Source organism: Carassius auratus, unplaced genomic scaffold (assembly GCF_003368295.1).
Source record: "Carassius auratus strain Wakin unplaced genomic scaffold, ASM336829v1 scaf_tig00039420, whole genome shotgun sequence".
Taxonomy (NCBI): Eukaryota; Metazoa; Chordata; class Actinopteri; order Cypriniformes; family Cyprinidae; genus Carassius; species Carassius auratus.
In genome coordinates, this window is record NW_020526514.1 from 108,994 (window position 1) to 123,084 (window position 14,091).

The 14,091-nt window shown below is 44.1% G+C and overlaps 1 protein-coding gene across 1 annotated transcript in view; it reads right to left on the reverse strand.

Moving 5' to 3' along the window:
• The window catches only part of LOC113083912 (paired box protein Pax-2a-like), a 30,386-nt gene extending 16,682 nt beyond the window's left edge, over positions 1–13,704 (reverse strand). The window contains exons 1-4 of the mRNA XM_026254735.1: positions 13,502–13,704; positions 12,264–12,461; positions 9,147–9,226; positions 7,943–8,062 (exon numbers count right to left, since the gene is read on the reverse strand). Coding sequence (XP_026110520.1) covers positions 7,943–8,062; positions 9,147–9,226; positions 12,264–12,461; positions 13,502–13,704 — 601 coding nt within the window. The remainder of the gene's footprint in view (positions 1–7,942; positions 8,063–9,146; positions 9,227–12,263; positions 12,462–13,501) is intronic.
• Positions 13,705–14,091: the final 387 nt, after the last annotated feature.

A 14,091-nucleotide genomic window follows, 5' to 3' on the forward strand; every position in this document is an offset into this window, starting at 1 on the left:
GCGGCTGAGACAGCCAGGGTCCGTGCAGATAGCAGAGCTGTCTCCCTCTCTCTCTCTCTCTCTCTCTCTCTCTCTCTCTCTCTCTCTGTATCGTGCTACTTTTAATTTGCAGTAATACAGTAGTGCTGTCAGATTAATGGCTGGTGTGACACCTGTGTCCCCGCGGCCTGCTCTCTCAGCTCCGCCGTGTACATAACGCGTGTCACAGCACATTATCTCTCTGCTCAGCTCGTAATGGGCCTGTGTCTGAGGCCACTGCTGACTCCAAACCTACTGTAAGAACAGCGTGAGCTCTTGGCCTTTCTTGGCATGCCGCCACAACCGGGAGCCAAAAAAACACTCCTTATACCACTAAGATCTGTTACATTGCATCTGACAGTGCGGCCTTTAAAAACTCGCTGTGGTTTCTCAGATAATGGTTGTTTTCAGTGCAACTTGTTAGTGTGGTGGATTAAGAAACTTTTCCAAGCAACCATCTTAATCAACATGGACTTTCTTAACGCACGTTCATGCATCTGTTTTCCTGATTAACTAGGAAAAATACATCACATTAGGAAATAAAATGCATTGCTAAAAAAAAAAAAAAAAAAACAAGGATTAATTGAGTACATTTTACTTTTACAGTCTTTCTCCTTCAAAATGTCAGTGTGGTACTTCTGAGTGAATGTAATTATATCACTTAACATGTCATGCACTCATTTGTTTACAGTGCAGTTTACTTCCATAAAGATATCTTTTCGCTACACAACATTTATTTTTAGTGCTGAATGCTGAATTTAAACATGTAGCATTATGGGATTTTACATTCTATATTCATCAGAAATTGCTGCAGGGAAGACATTGTTTTAAAAGCATCTTTAGTCGTGTGTTTGTGTAGCTGCAGGTTTGCATGGCAAAGATAAAGTACGCCACATGTGTGTGTGTGTGTGTGTGTGTGTGCACGCACACATGTCCGTTTGTGAAGTTATACATAACATACACTGTCCTCCTCCTCTCCTCTCTCTCTCCTCCACCTCTTCATCCCCATCGTTTAAATCAAGAAAATGGCCACGCATCAAGAGGATCATTTGGTCCTGAGAACAACCCTCAAAACAGTCAATCATCTTAAAGACGCACACACAGACACAAGCAGATCTGAAGTGTCCCATCATTCCTGCCGCCGCTGATGTCACCTCTGCGCCCTTGCAGCGTCTGACAGCAGGGAAACGGATGAATGCAATGCAACACAAACGACTGCGAGTGCAATGCTCTAATCACATGAAGGACTCTTCCTGTGCGCAGAGCATCACGTGGTGCTTCATGCAGAACTGTATCAGTTACACGTCGAGAAATGGCAATTGCGCGGCTGGCACAGGGCATGCACGCTGCTATCTTTGCTCTGTTGTTTTGGTTAATCACCTTTTGCCATGAGTCATTTATGCCATAAATAATCTCTCTAGCTCCACAAGAAAATTACATCATGACAACGTATGGCACCATGTGAATGCACACTGTCCTCAAACCCCTGTGGCCAAGATCATCAGCTTTGACGTCAAAGTCAACAAGAAAATATGTAAATGCATTTATCATTTCTCTCAGTTCTCTCTCCATCACTATTTTATTACATTGCAACTTATGAGGTAACACTAGTCACTGTTTTTACCAAAAAGCATTAAATCTTTGAAAGATGCACAGAGTTTGAAATGTTATGTGGATATTCATAAGCAAACTGTATATTTTGAAACATTACTATAATAATATATTAATATGAATAATTATGAATATAATTCATTAATGTTAATTAATAATTTATATTGTACATTAATATACAACACATTTTAAATATACAATACCATTCCAAAGTTTGTAGTCGATTATATTTTATTTTATCTTCTGCTCACCAAGGATACATTTCTTTGATTAAAAACGTCCCAAGGTTACGCATGTAACCCTAGTTCCTTGAGGGAACGAGACGCTGCGTCGTAAAACGCTTTGGGGAACGTCCCTGACGAGACCGACTCTGAATATCGTGTGCAATCTGTCCAATGGACGAGCGTGACGTCACGGAGCGGGGTGACGTAGCGACCAGGAAGCTATATAAGCACGTGCCGTGCAGCTGGCTTCAGCTTCGAGTAGGGAAGCAAGCGCCGGCAGGGGTGCCGGGAGTATGGCTCTGCGACGCAGCGTCTCGTTCCCTCAAGGAACTAGGGTTACATGCGTAACCTTGGGACGTTCCTTTTCGGGAACTCGAGCTGCGTCGTAAAACGCTTTGGGGAACGATATGCCAACGCTGCCAGACTACCAAAGCCCTGCCTAGTGTGTATCCGAAGAGCACAGCTTAGGACGAGAGAACAGAAGAGCCCGGAGTGGCTCGCATATCAAGATCGTAGAATCTGACAAATGTAGAGGGCGTGGACCACCCCGCAGCGTTGCAGATGTCCAAGAGGGACACACCTGCTGAGAAGGCCTTGGAGGCCGCCATACTCCGAGTAGAGTGAGCCTTGGCCCCCAAAGGGGGGGGAATACCAGAGGACTCATAGGAGATGTTGATAGCCTCGACTATCCAACGACTAAGGGTCTGCTTGGTGGCAGGAGAACCCCTATTAGAAGGACCGTAGCATACAAGCAATTGGTCGGACTTTCTCCACAGGGCAGCTCTGTGGACGTATGCGTTCAGTGCTCGCACTGGACACATACAATTTAGCTTCTCTTGGTCTGGCTCCCGAAAGGGAGGAGGACAAAAGGCCTGCAGTACGATAGGTTGTGGCGTTACAGAGGGAACCTTTGGAACATAACCCGCTCGAGGGTATAAGAATGCTTTGGCCATACCAGGGGCAAAGTCTAGATAGGTAGGGGCCACCGAGAGGGCCTGGAGATCTCCAACTCTTTTTAGTGAGGTGATTGCCAGTAACAGGGCAGTTTTAAGTGTCAGATGTCTATCTGAGATATCTTGTATTGGCTCGAATGGAGCTTTACAAAGAGCCTCTAGAACCACAACCAAATCCCATGGGGGAATACGGGACCGTACTGGAGGTCTCAGCCTCAGTGCACCTCGGAGGAAACGTGTAACTAGGGGGTGTCTACCCACTGACTGATCATTGAAAGGGACATGGAAAGCAGCTATGGCCGCCACGTACACCTTTAAGGTGGAGTGGGATAACCCCGCAGAGAGCCTAGCTTGTAAGAACTCCAGAACTGTACCAACTGGGCAGTTAACAGGGTCAAGGAGGCGATCTCTGCACCATGAAGTAAAGAATGACCACTTCAGGGCGTACAGTTTCCTCGTAGAGGGAGCTCTGGATTGGAGTAGGGTCTCAACAACCTCAGTTGAGAGACCAGCTGCTAACAGGTGTGCCCCCTCAGGGGCCACACCCACAGCTTGAACGACTCCGGGCGAGGGTGAATTATCGTGCCCTGCGCCTGTGAGAGTAGGTCTGTCCTGATCGGTATCTCCCACGGAGAGCCGTCGAGGAGCGAGACTAGATCTGAGAACCATACTTGGCCCGGCCAGAACGGGGCTACTAATAGAAGACGGACCCCGTCCTGGCGTACTCTCGCCAGAACTCCCGGGAGCAGAGCGATAGGGGGAAAAGCGTACAGACGAAGCCTCGGCCAGGTCTGTACCGTAGCGTCCAGTCCCAGAGGAGCTGGATGAACTAGAGAGAACCAGAGGGGACATTGCGATGTCTCTCGAGTCGCGAAGAGGTCCACCTGAGCTTTGCCATACACTCTCCATATCTGCTTCACCACCTCGGGGTGAAGCATCCATTCCCCGGGCCTCGGCCCCTGCCTCGACAGTATGTCTGCTCCCACATTCAATCTCCCAGGAATATACACTGCTCTGATCGAGAGGAGTTTGCCCTGGGACCAGAGAAGGATCTGGTATGCCAGCTTGTACAAGGGGCGTGAGCGCAGACCCCCCTGGTGATTGATATAAGAGACCACTGATGTGTTGTCGGTGCGCACCAACACATGGTGACCTCTCAGGTCTGGGAGGAAATATTTTAATGCTCGATAGACTGCTAACATCTCTAGGCAATTGATGTGCCACGTCAGGTGGCGACCACTCCACAGACCGCGGGCAGGGTGGCCACTCATGACCGCACCCCAACCGGTGAGGGACGCGTCTGTCGCTAGCGTTACACGGCGACGAAGAGCTCCCAGCACCGGGCCCTGATTCAAGAACCAAGGTTTCTTCCACATGTCTAAGGCACGAAGGCATCGCCGCGTGACCTTGATAAATCGAAGTGGATTTCCCCTCGGGGAAAAGCCCTTGGACTTGAGCCACCACTGTAGGGGTCTCATGTGCAGCAGGCCAAAAGGTATCACGTTGGACGCAGCTGCCATCAGCCCTAACAATCTCTGGAATTGTTTGACAGTGAGTGACTGGCCTTCTTTGACTCTCTCGACTGATGTGAGGATCGACTCGATCCGAGCAGGAGACATACGTGCCTGCATCGTGGTCGAATCCCACACTACGCCTAGATAGGTGGTTCTCTGAACTGGAGAAAGTACACTCTTCTTGGCATTTAGTCTCAAACCCAGCTCCCCCATATGTGCGAGAACGACATCTCGATGTCGAACCGCCATCTGCTCTGATTGAGCTAGGATCAACCAATCGTCGATATAATTCAGAATGCGGATGCCCTGCATACGGAGGGATACCAGAGCCGCATCTACACACTTCGTGAACGTGCGGGGTGAGAGTGCAAGGCCGAAGGGAAGTACTCGATATTGATAAGCTTTGCCCCCGAAAGCGAACCTCAGAAACTTCCTGTGTTGTGGAAGGATGGATATGTGGAAGTATGCGTCTTTGAGATCTATGGTGACAAACCAGTCCTCGGATCTGATTTGAGCTACAACCTGCTTGACAGTGAGCATTTTGAACTTCAGTGACATAACTGAGCGGTTCAGGAGACGTAAGTCTAAGATCGGACGCAACCCCCCATCCTTCTTTGGAACTATGAAATACCGGCTGTAAAATCCGGATTCCCTGTCTAGAGGAGGGACCACCTCGATGGCCTCCTTCCTTAATAGGGCTTTCACTTCTTGTTCCATAACCAGAGCCTGCCGGGGGCCGACCACAGTCGGTGTAACCCCGTTGAATTTCGGTGGTGGATGACCGAACTGAATGCAATAGCCTTTTTCTATTGTACGCAGGACCCAATGAGATACATTTGGCAGTAGCTTCCACGCTGCTAAATAATCTACTAAGGGAATCAGTCTCTCGAGACTGACCTCTGGTGTAAGAGGCCCCCGAAGGGGCGGCGAGCATCCCAGCTCCGCTGCGCTCACGGGCGGAAATAGCTGGGAGTAGTACTCGCTGGAGGCCGCTGCGCCCTGAAACTCTGGCAGGGTTGGCAGGCCGACCTCCTGAGGGCACTGAGGTGAGGCGGGCACCGTATACTGAGGTGGACCGCGCTCTACCCCAGTAGGGGCTACCCTCTGGACCCTGATGTCAGGACCTTTTCGTCGAGGACTTCCGGGCCTCGATAACTGTTCTCAAATCGGGCTTTTTAACTCTGGAAGTCCCTGACTCAGAGCGTCGCTGGGGTCCTCGGTCCCGACGTGGGGGAACACGAGCGGCGACACTCTGTTTTTGCGCTTCCCGGTATGAGGAGCCGGTATGTGGCGTGGTGATCTCCCGCCCAGATGCACCACGAGAGCGACGAGGGAGGAAATTCTGGAACGCCGCCGCCTGCTTGTGTGCCTCCTGGAACCTGTCGACGACAGTATTGACTGTGTCGCCAAACAGGCCCGAGGCTTGGAGCGGGGCGTCCAGAAGGCAGACCCTGTCTCGTTCTTTTATTTCTGACAGGGTCAGCCACAAATGCCTCTCCGCGGCCACTAAGGCTGCCATAGACCGCCCAATTGCGCGAGCGGTCTCTTTAGTGGCGCGGAGGGAGAGATCAGCGGTCTTTCTGAGTTCATCGATATCTTCAGACTTAATCCCCTCCCCCTCATCGATATCTCTCAGCAGGTCGGCCTGATAAGCTTGAAGGACTGCCATGGTGTGAAGGCAAGCCCCAGCCTGACCTGCTGCCACATAACCTTTGCCCACAAGCGATGATGTAACTCGCAGCGGCTTAGTGGGCAATGCCGGAGCCTTTAGGGACGATGCCGAGCCGGGTGACAGATAGCCCGCGAGCGTCTGTTCAACCCGTGGCAACGTCCTATAACCCCGCTCTCCCAGCCCCATCACGTTGCCATAATATAGTGAATCGGGGCCAAAGAGGCGGGTCGAATACGGGTGTTTCCACGATCTCGATAACTCATCATGGAGATCGGGAAAAAATGGTAGACTCCGGCGTGGAGGTGGTTGCCTCGGCCGCAGAAATCGTTCATCTAGCTTGCTTTTCTGCGGCTCAGTGTGTTTTTCTGCAGGCCACTCGATTTTTAATTTATCAACTGCACGCGTAACCACCTCCAACAGCTCCTCATACTGGGGCGACAGGGGTGGCGAATCCCCAGCAACAGTCTCCACGTCAACCTCCTCGGAGGAAGAGAGGCGAAGAGCTGATCCCTCGCCCTGGGGGGAAGAAACCGACGAGCGTGCTTCCGAACCCAGGGTTTGGGCGCCTGATCTGGCAGATGAGGAAGGAGATAAGGACTGGCCCGTCTCCATTCCCTCTGACAGATCCACCTGTGAACCCCACGAGTGCAGCAGCCGCTCTGCCTCGGCAGAAGCGGGGCCAGCACCGCGAGGAACGCTGGTGAAGGCTCCCTCCTCGAAGAGAGCCCTCCGGGATCGAAGCGCCCGCATTGGCAATCGCTCGCAATGCGGGCAGTCGGCCCCCTCGAGAGCCGACTCAGCGTGCTTCGATCCCAGGCAAGCCACGCACAAATTGTGTGTATCCCCACCCGTGATATAGCGAGGGCAGGGAGGAACACACAATCTGTAACGCGGCTTGGAATCGCCCTTCATATACTTGGTCTTTTGCTTAGATTTAGGCATTATTGAGCTGTATTAGCGATCTCTTTATGGCTAAGAGACAGACAACAATAAATAGGACCAACGGGACAGACTGTTTAACATGCACACACAGAGCGCTTGCTGACAGAGCGAAGCTGAAGCCAGCTGCACGGCACGTGCTTATATAGCTTCCTGGTCGCTACGTCACCCCGCTCCGTGACGTCACGCTCGTCCATTGGACAGATTGCACACGATATTCAGAGTCGGTCTCGTCAGGGACGTTCCCCAAAGCGTTTTACGACGCAGCTCGAGTTCCCGAAAAGGAACTGTAATTTTGTGAAATATTATTACAATTTAAAAGAACTGTTTTCTATGTGAATATGTTGGAAAATGTAATTTATTTCTGTGATGCAAAGCTGAATTTTCAGCATCGTTCCTCCAGTCTTCAGTGTCACATGATCTTCAGAAATCATGAAAATATGTTGATTGGCTGCTTAAGAAACATTTCTGATTATTGGTCTAGTTGTGATGCTTCCTATTTTTGTGGAATCCGTGAGAGATTCATGAATAGAAAACAGTATTTATTTAAAATAGAAACCATTAGAACATGATAATCGTCTTTACTGTTAATTCCGATCAATTTAATGAATCTTTGCTGAATAAAAGTATAGAAAGAGAGAGAGGTCCTTGAGTTAAATGTCCTCTTAAGACTGTCGCTCTTGTTTGACTGAGTTTGTTAGTTGGCTACATCATCTTGACATGCAATTACTGAAGCTCTCTTAATCACTGCAGTGCAGATTAATAACGGGGGGCTTCTGTGGGGGGTCACATCACCACATCAAACCCCTCTCTGCCCCCCTCCGAGTCACACACTTAATAAATACTGCACCCAATCATCACACATTCAAGGGCAATCTGCTCCGAATATAATATGCTTGTGAATGCATAACACAAACGCACTCTGGACAACGTGAGTCCTCAGATACCAGCTATTTCTCTTTATCCAAACATGCATTTCAATGTAACCAATTTCATAAACCGCAGACTCACCAGCTTCCCGTTTCCTCTTTTCTCCATTGGAGCGAGGGATTCCCAGAATGCCGTTGATCGAGTAGGAGCCCACAGGGTCATTGGAGGAGCTGGAGACTGGAGGAGATGCTGTACTGGGGACTGTAAAGAGTGAAAGAAGATGATCAAACTCTTCCCATGTGTGAAGCATCGCATTAGAGTCACTACTGTGAACATCACTTGATATATACTGAGTATCCCAAGATACTTTGGGGTTCAAAAGTCTGAGACCACTAGTTTTAGGCGTAAAAAACGAAAACACAAACTCTATTTTCATTAATAACAGGACTGGAGTAATGAACAAAGCTGATGATCAGGATCTCCAGCTTGATTTGAGAGCGTCTTTATGGAAGCAATAACATCTGATTGTCTGTCATGTGATCAGTGTGACTGCCTGCATTTGATTAGTCAAATTAAATGTGCTTAATCCTTAACATTTCTTCTTTATTTTATGCCATTAAGTCTTAAAACTTTCTTTTTTTATTCCCTGATTAAAATAGTTTTCTCAGTTGTCTCAGAATTTTTGCCCTTCACTTTATATGATTTAGGTTTGATTTTTAACACAGCCCTTTTATTTATGCTGTTGAAAAAAAAAAAAAAAAACTTTTCAAGTTATATAAATTAATATCAAAATATCAAAAGCAGATGACAAAAAAAAAGTATTCAAAATGAATAATTTAACTTACAATCTACAAAAAAGTGAAAAAAATCAGGATTGGGCATGAAATAATAATGTCTCCAGAATCAATCATGCATGTGAAAATGAGCCAACATTTTAATAAACAGTTGTAGTCTTGCTCAGAGGAAGACAGGAATCATGTTTTAATACTGTTTTTATGCTGATCTTCACTTTACAAACAAATGCATAATATTTTGTGAGATGCTCAAGCTCTTTCTGGAGTCAGCGTATCAAAATTAGTAAGAAACAAGTATTGGATTTCATTCCGAAAAAAAAAAATGATGCACAGCCGTGTAATGAATTAAGACAATACAAATACTTTTGAGTTTTGACCTAAACCACTTGAGCAGGAAAGCATCTGATTGTGGTTTTTCTTCTGTTGACTGGTCCGGATGCGGGTAATATCCAGCTCTGAGCAGAAATGTTATGCCCTTAATTTGATTTGGAGGGATGACCTTGTCAACAAAGGTCTAAAGATGGCCCCTGCAGTTAATGAAGTGGTCTTACCTATAGTGTGTCCTGGGGTGGAAAGAGACGTCCCATCTGGAGAGGGGTGAAACGGTTGCTGAACCTTCGTCCGTATGATCCTGCACAGTAAATACAGTACATTCACTCACACGGAGCTCCAGAGCCAATCTCTCTCTGATAATCTCAGATTAACCGTATATATCTCTGAGCAGACAAAACGGATAACCGCAGTCGTTCAGATCCCGTTTCCCTCAGCAGACTCGGTACCTTTAACGTGAGATACAGCGAAAAACTCTCTGAGCTCTTTTGCCTTGAGTGATCTTGCAAATAAAGCATGAAATCACAACAGTTCACTTCGATAAACGTGTGTGTGTGTGTGTGTGTGTGTGTGTGTTTCGGTCCTGAGGAGAGCCTCAGGGTGGGTTCTAGTGTGGATGAGGTTCTATTGATCTAGACTCTAGGATAAAAAGTTCTGAATTAGCCACATGGGTACCGGGATGCAAATGGAAAGCTATAAATTATATGTGACAGGAAAGCAATAGTTGCTCAGTGCGGTGTACAAGCTTACGCCAGCGTTTGATTCTGTTAATCTAAACTGCACTTTGGGAAAAAGGCCCGCTGTCATTCTCATTTGTAAACTTTAGATCTATTCATCACCGGCGGCATTGCTTCTGTTTCAGAAGACATATGCAAACAAATGCAACGGAAGCGACATAAGTGTATGTTTACAAAAACCATGCTTTTTTTTGTGTGTGTGTGAAATATTTTTCATTTCATGCCCCATGAAGATTATTGATTGTAAAAATATTTAGAATAGACCACGGATACTACTGAAAGAGCAAATATATTTCCATTAAAATGAGTGTTCTGCTAATATTGATATCTGCAGAAATAACATCAGCTTTAGGGATGTATCCTCGGGGCATTGAAACAGAGGATGAAAAGAAACATGCAGTGACAACATATCAATATTGCATTTCATTTCTCTCTTAAAAACTATAGTTTGACCCCCTCGCGTGGCCTGGGGAGAATAAATCTGCAGACTTTATCCACAATCTATGTTTCTGTTATTGAATAAGGCATTTGGAAGAGGGAATTAATGTCTGGGTTGTGTCTGAAAATCCTCAGAAGAATTATTAAAATTGCTTTACATGTGAATCGATAATATTGAGCGCCGCTGAGGAGATTTTTATAAGTCTGCTGGTTTCGGTGCTGTCACTTGTTGGCTGTAGAGACACATTAGTAGAAAAGGAACTGTGTAACACTTAATAATGTATGTGCAAGAAAAGTGTTAAAAACATCCTCTCACTGTCTACAGCCCTGATCTCAGTTTGCACACACAACCAAGCTTTTTTTCTTTCATGCAACATTTTGCTTTATTCAATAAAGCACAAGAGGTTAGGTGCAACTGATTCTCTTATTGTACACCACATCTTTGCATATAATGAATCAGCAAACTCTTCTGCCAGTTGCAAACTGGATTTTATCAGAATTTCAAAATGATTTTATCTTATGTCAACAGTTTTTGCTTGGTTTTTCCCTTATTCAATGATCCAGACATTGCTTTGTGCATGAGTATAGTCAAAACACTGTTAAATATCAACAGACTTAAAGGTGAAATAAATAGTGTTTCATCAAAGTTAAGCTATTCCCAATACAGTCACATTTGCATGCATTCATATTTTAATTCCCCTCATAAACAAAGACCTGTTTCCTGTTTCAAAATAGCCAGACTGAATTCAATTGGATTTTAGAGACGTTTAAGGGCTTGGGTAATTACATTAACGTACATTTTGCGTTTATCTCCCAAGTTCATGTCAAAAGACGTTCAAATGGCCCTTTTTAGGTGACCATGAGGCATGAAATGAATTTTTTCTAGCCTTCTCTTGTGTTGTGTGAGGCGCTCTATTCTTCGCCATCGACTCATTAAAATGTAATGCAGAGTCTGGTTTTATGGAAGAGTGAATCTTAACCAAAGTTCAGCGCCTCACTGCTTCTTTTTAACGCTTTGATTTTCCACACAAGTCTAAAGCACAACCCTAAACCCCATTTTAAGGACGTGAATAGGATCGTATTGGATTGTGGATTGAGCATACTGCAGATTTCACATATTTGTAGGGTATATTATCGATCATCATTCCTTATGGAATATAGTAATGTTAAAAAAATAAAGCCTTGTGAACTGTGAAAAAAAAAGTGCACACGTTAATTTAATTATTATTTCACAGCTATATCTATTCAAAAATAATTTATTTTCTAGACTGTTTTTTTTTTTTTTTTTTTTTTACAAATAAATGAATAAATAAATAAATAAACATCCGAGAAATTTGAAAACCTTTGTTGCTTCCAAGTCTTCTTTACTAGGCTTTTATTTCGGAAAATAGGCGGAACAGATAAATTGCGGTATAAAGTCTAATCGAGCAGCTCTGTGTCTCTTTCAGCAGATCTGATCACCGTTCATTGATCGGTTTTCACTCGGATAGATGAGATTTTAGAGCTTCAGTCTGTCATTGTTGCGGTACTTTGAAGCAGGGGGTTGCATTTCATCCAAGAGACCACCGACAAAGCCACAGAACAGAGCTTTAAACCGCAACAATAGACAGCATAATATTCGCCAAACTACTTAATTAGGCTACCATAATGAATTTCAGGACATTTATACTTGAAACGCAAACGATTTGAAATATTTTTTGGGGTTATATATTTATATACATTTGATCAACGAATGGTGATCAGACTGGGTAAAAAAAAACAAAAAAAAAAATTGCTCGATCGATTAAAGTTGATTAAGTTTTTATTATTATTATTATTATTATTTTCTTTTTAAAAGGCTTTAAATTGATTATTTTTTCATTAAAGTATTAGTGCGTTTCAGATGTAGGCTTTGTGGTTTGTTTCAATTTAAAGGTTTAAAATCAAGGTGCGCCAGACAGAGACCGCGAAGTCCTTTCACCTGAGCTGGTAACCATAGCAACCGAACGCCGCTCACCTGCTCTCAGGTAAGATCGAAGTCTTGGCAGAACACAAATAGCTATTGTCAAATAATGTTTAATGCAGAGTTGCACGTCACATTGTTTAAATGTCTTCATAGAGAGTTTTCTCTCCTGGAGTCACTCAGTAATTGGCACAAGAGTTATTGTTAAAGGGTTTCGTCACCTGTTTATGGAGGAGACGCTGGGGACGCTGTCGTTATCACAGATGCCCTCCGCCAGCAGCCGGTCACGGATCTCCCAGGCGAACATGGTGGGATTCTGCCGTTTATAGTCCGCTATTTTATCCACCACCTTCGGCGTGGCCACTTTAGGTTTGGATCCTCCGATGACTCCAGGCTTTATGCTCCCTGTCTCATAATATCTGCAGAAACGAGCGTAAATCTCACATTCATAACCCGACCAAACCTATAATGACAATAAACAACAGATGCGTGCTAACAAAGCCATGAAAATGTTTTATCTAAGCTACTTAACACAGCCCATAGCAGCACTAGTAGGAAATTATCATATGATTAGAATACTAATTTAAAATTTTGCGCAGCAGGACATTAAACAGCCCATCTGCTTTAGTTACTCACTTATTAATCCAAGATGAAGAAGATATATATTTGAAACGGAATTCTATAGGCTACTGTGATGACCAAACTAAAAAAAGCTAAGCTAAAACCAATTTAGCCTATGTTAGAAACATTTTTGGACTAATAAATCAATGTATTATTAAATCCATTATTTATTATATTTAATAAAATGGACGCGCAATGTCTGAAAAAGCTAATTAGCATTTCTACTTCTGCCTTTTGACCTTGTTTAAATAGCTCGGACTAGCCAATTAAATTAATATTTTAATAATTAATAATTTTAAAGCATTAAAATCATTGGTCAAATAATTTATTTTAAGCATACATACCAAAATAAATTAACTGTCCCTGTTTCTATAAAAATAAAAGACATTTAAAGCATTTTAAAATATGTTTATAGTCTCGAATGGAAAACAGTTTTGGGGAAGGTAATGATAATAATCATCACTGATCGTACAAGCTCATTAGAGGTGAATCTTTTGGTTATGTTGATTTCAAATTGGATAATAAAAATTGGAAAAGGCAAACTTGCATGATTATCAATATTGTGCTGTTAAGAAGAGCTAATGTTTGCATGTTGGGTGGCTCATCATGTGCTCATTTTAAAACGATTGCCTGCATGTTGCTAATTCTTTTAAAAAATATAATTAATTCAGTGTTTCGTGTTCTCATTAATTGAGAGACTACATAAACATTTCTACTTCTAAAATCTGATTGCAAATTATTGAAGTTTTAAAAAAAAAGAAAACACAAAGCACCTGAAACACGCGTTGTTCTTTAATGGGGCATCCAGAACTGATTAAATGTGATGTTAGGGTCTCACCTGCCCAGGATCTTGCTGACGCAGCCGTGGCTGACCCTCAGCTGTCTGGAGATGTCACAGGGTCGGACCCCTTGATGCGCGAGCTCCACGATCCTCTGGCGCACGACGTCAGGTAAAGGCCTTCCGTTCACGAACACCCCGCCCAGCTGGTTCACTCCCCCGTGCCCTATACCGGAGACAACAGCACCAAACACCCACAACATAACATTACATACAGGCCGTCAGTGACGTCCGTCACAAGTCCATCACATTCATCCAATTAACCAAAGACGCGTTCTGTATACCGTCACACTCGAGCTGGAAAACGCAATAAAGGTTAAGTGCAATCAAACACACTTTGTGCAAATTAATCCCCGAATCACTGAATAATCAGACGCAAACGAATATGTGCAATGATAAAATAATTCTGCATAATCGATCTGCGTTATTTTAGTTATAGAAGAAGACAAACAGCGAAACATGCACACACATATTTTATTATAGTTTTTTTTTATTATTAGCACTATTATATATAATAATTAAAAATATTGCAACATATATTATGCATTTATATGCTTTATACAAAAATAATATATATATATATATATATA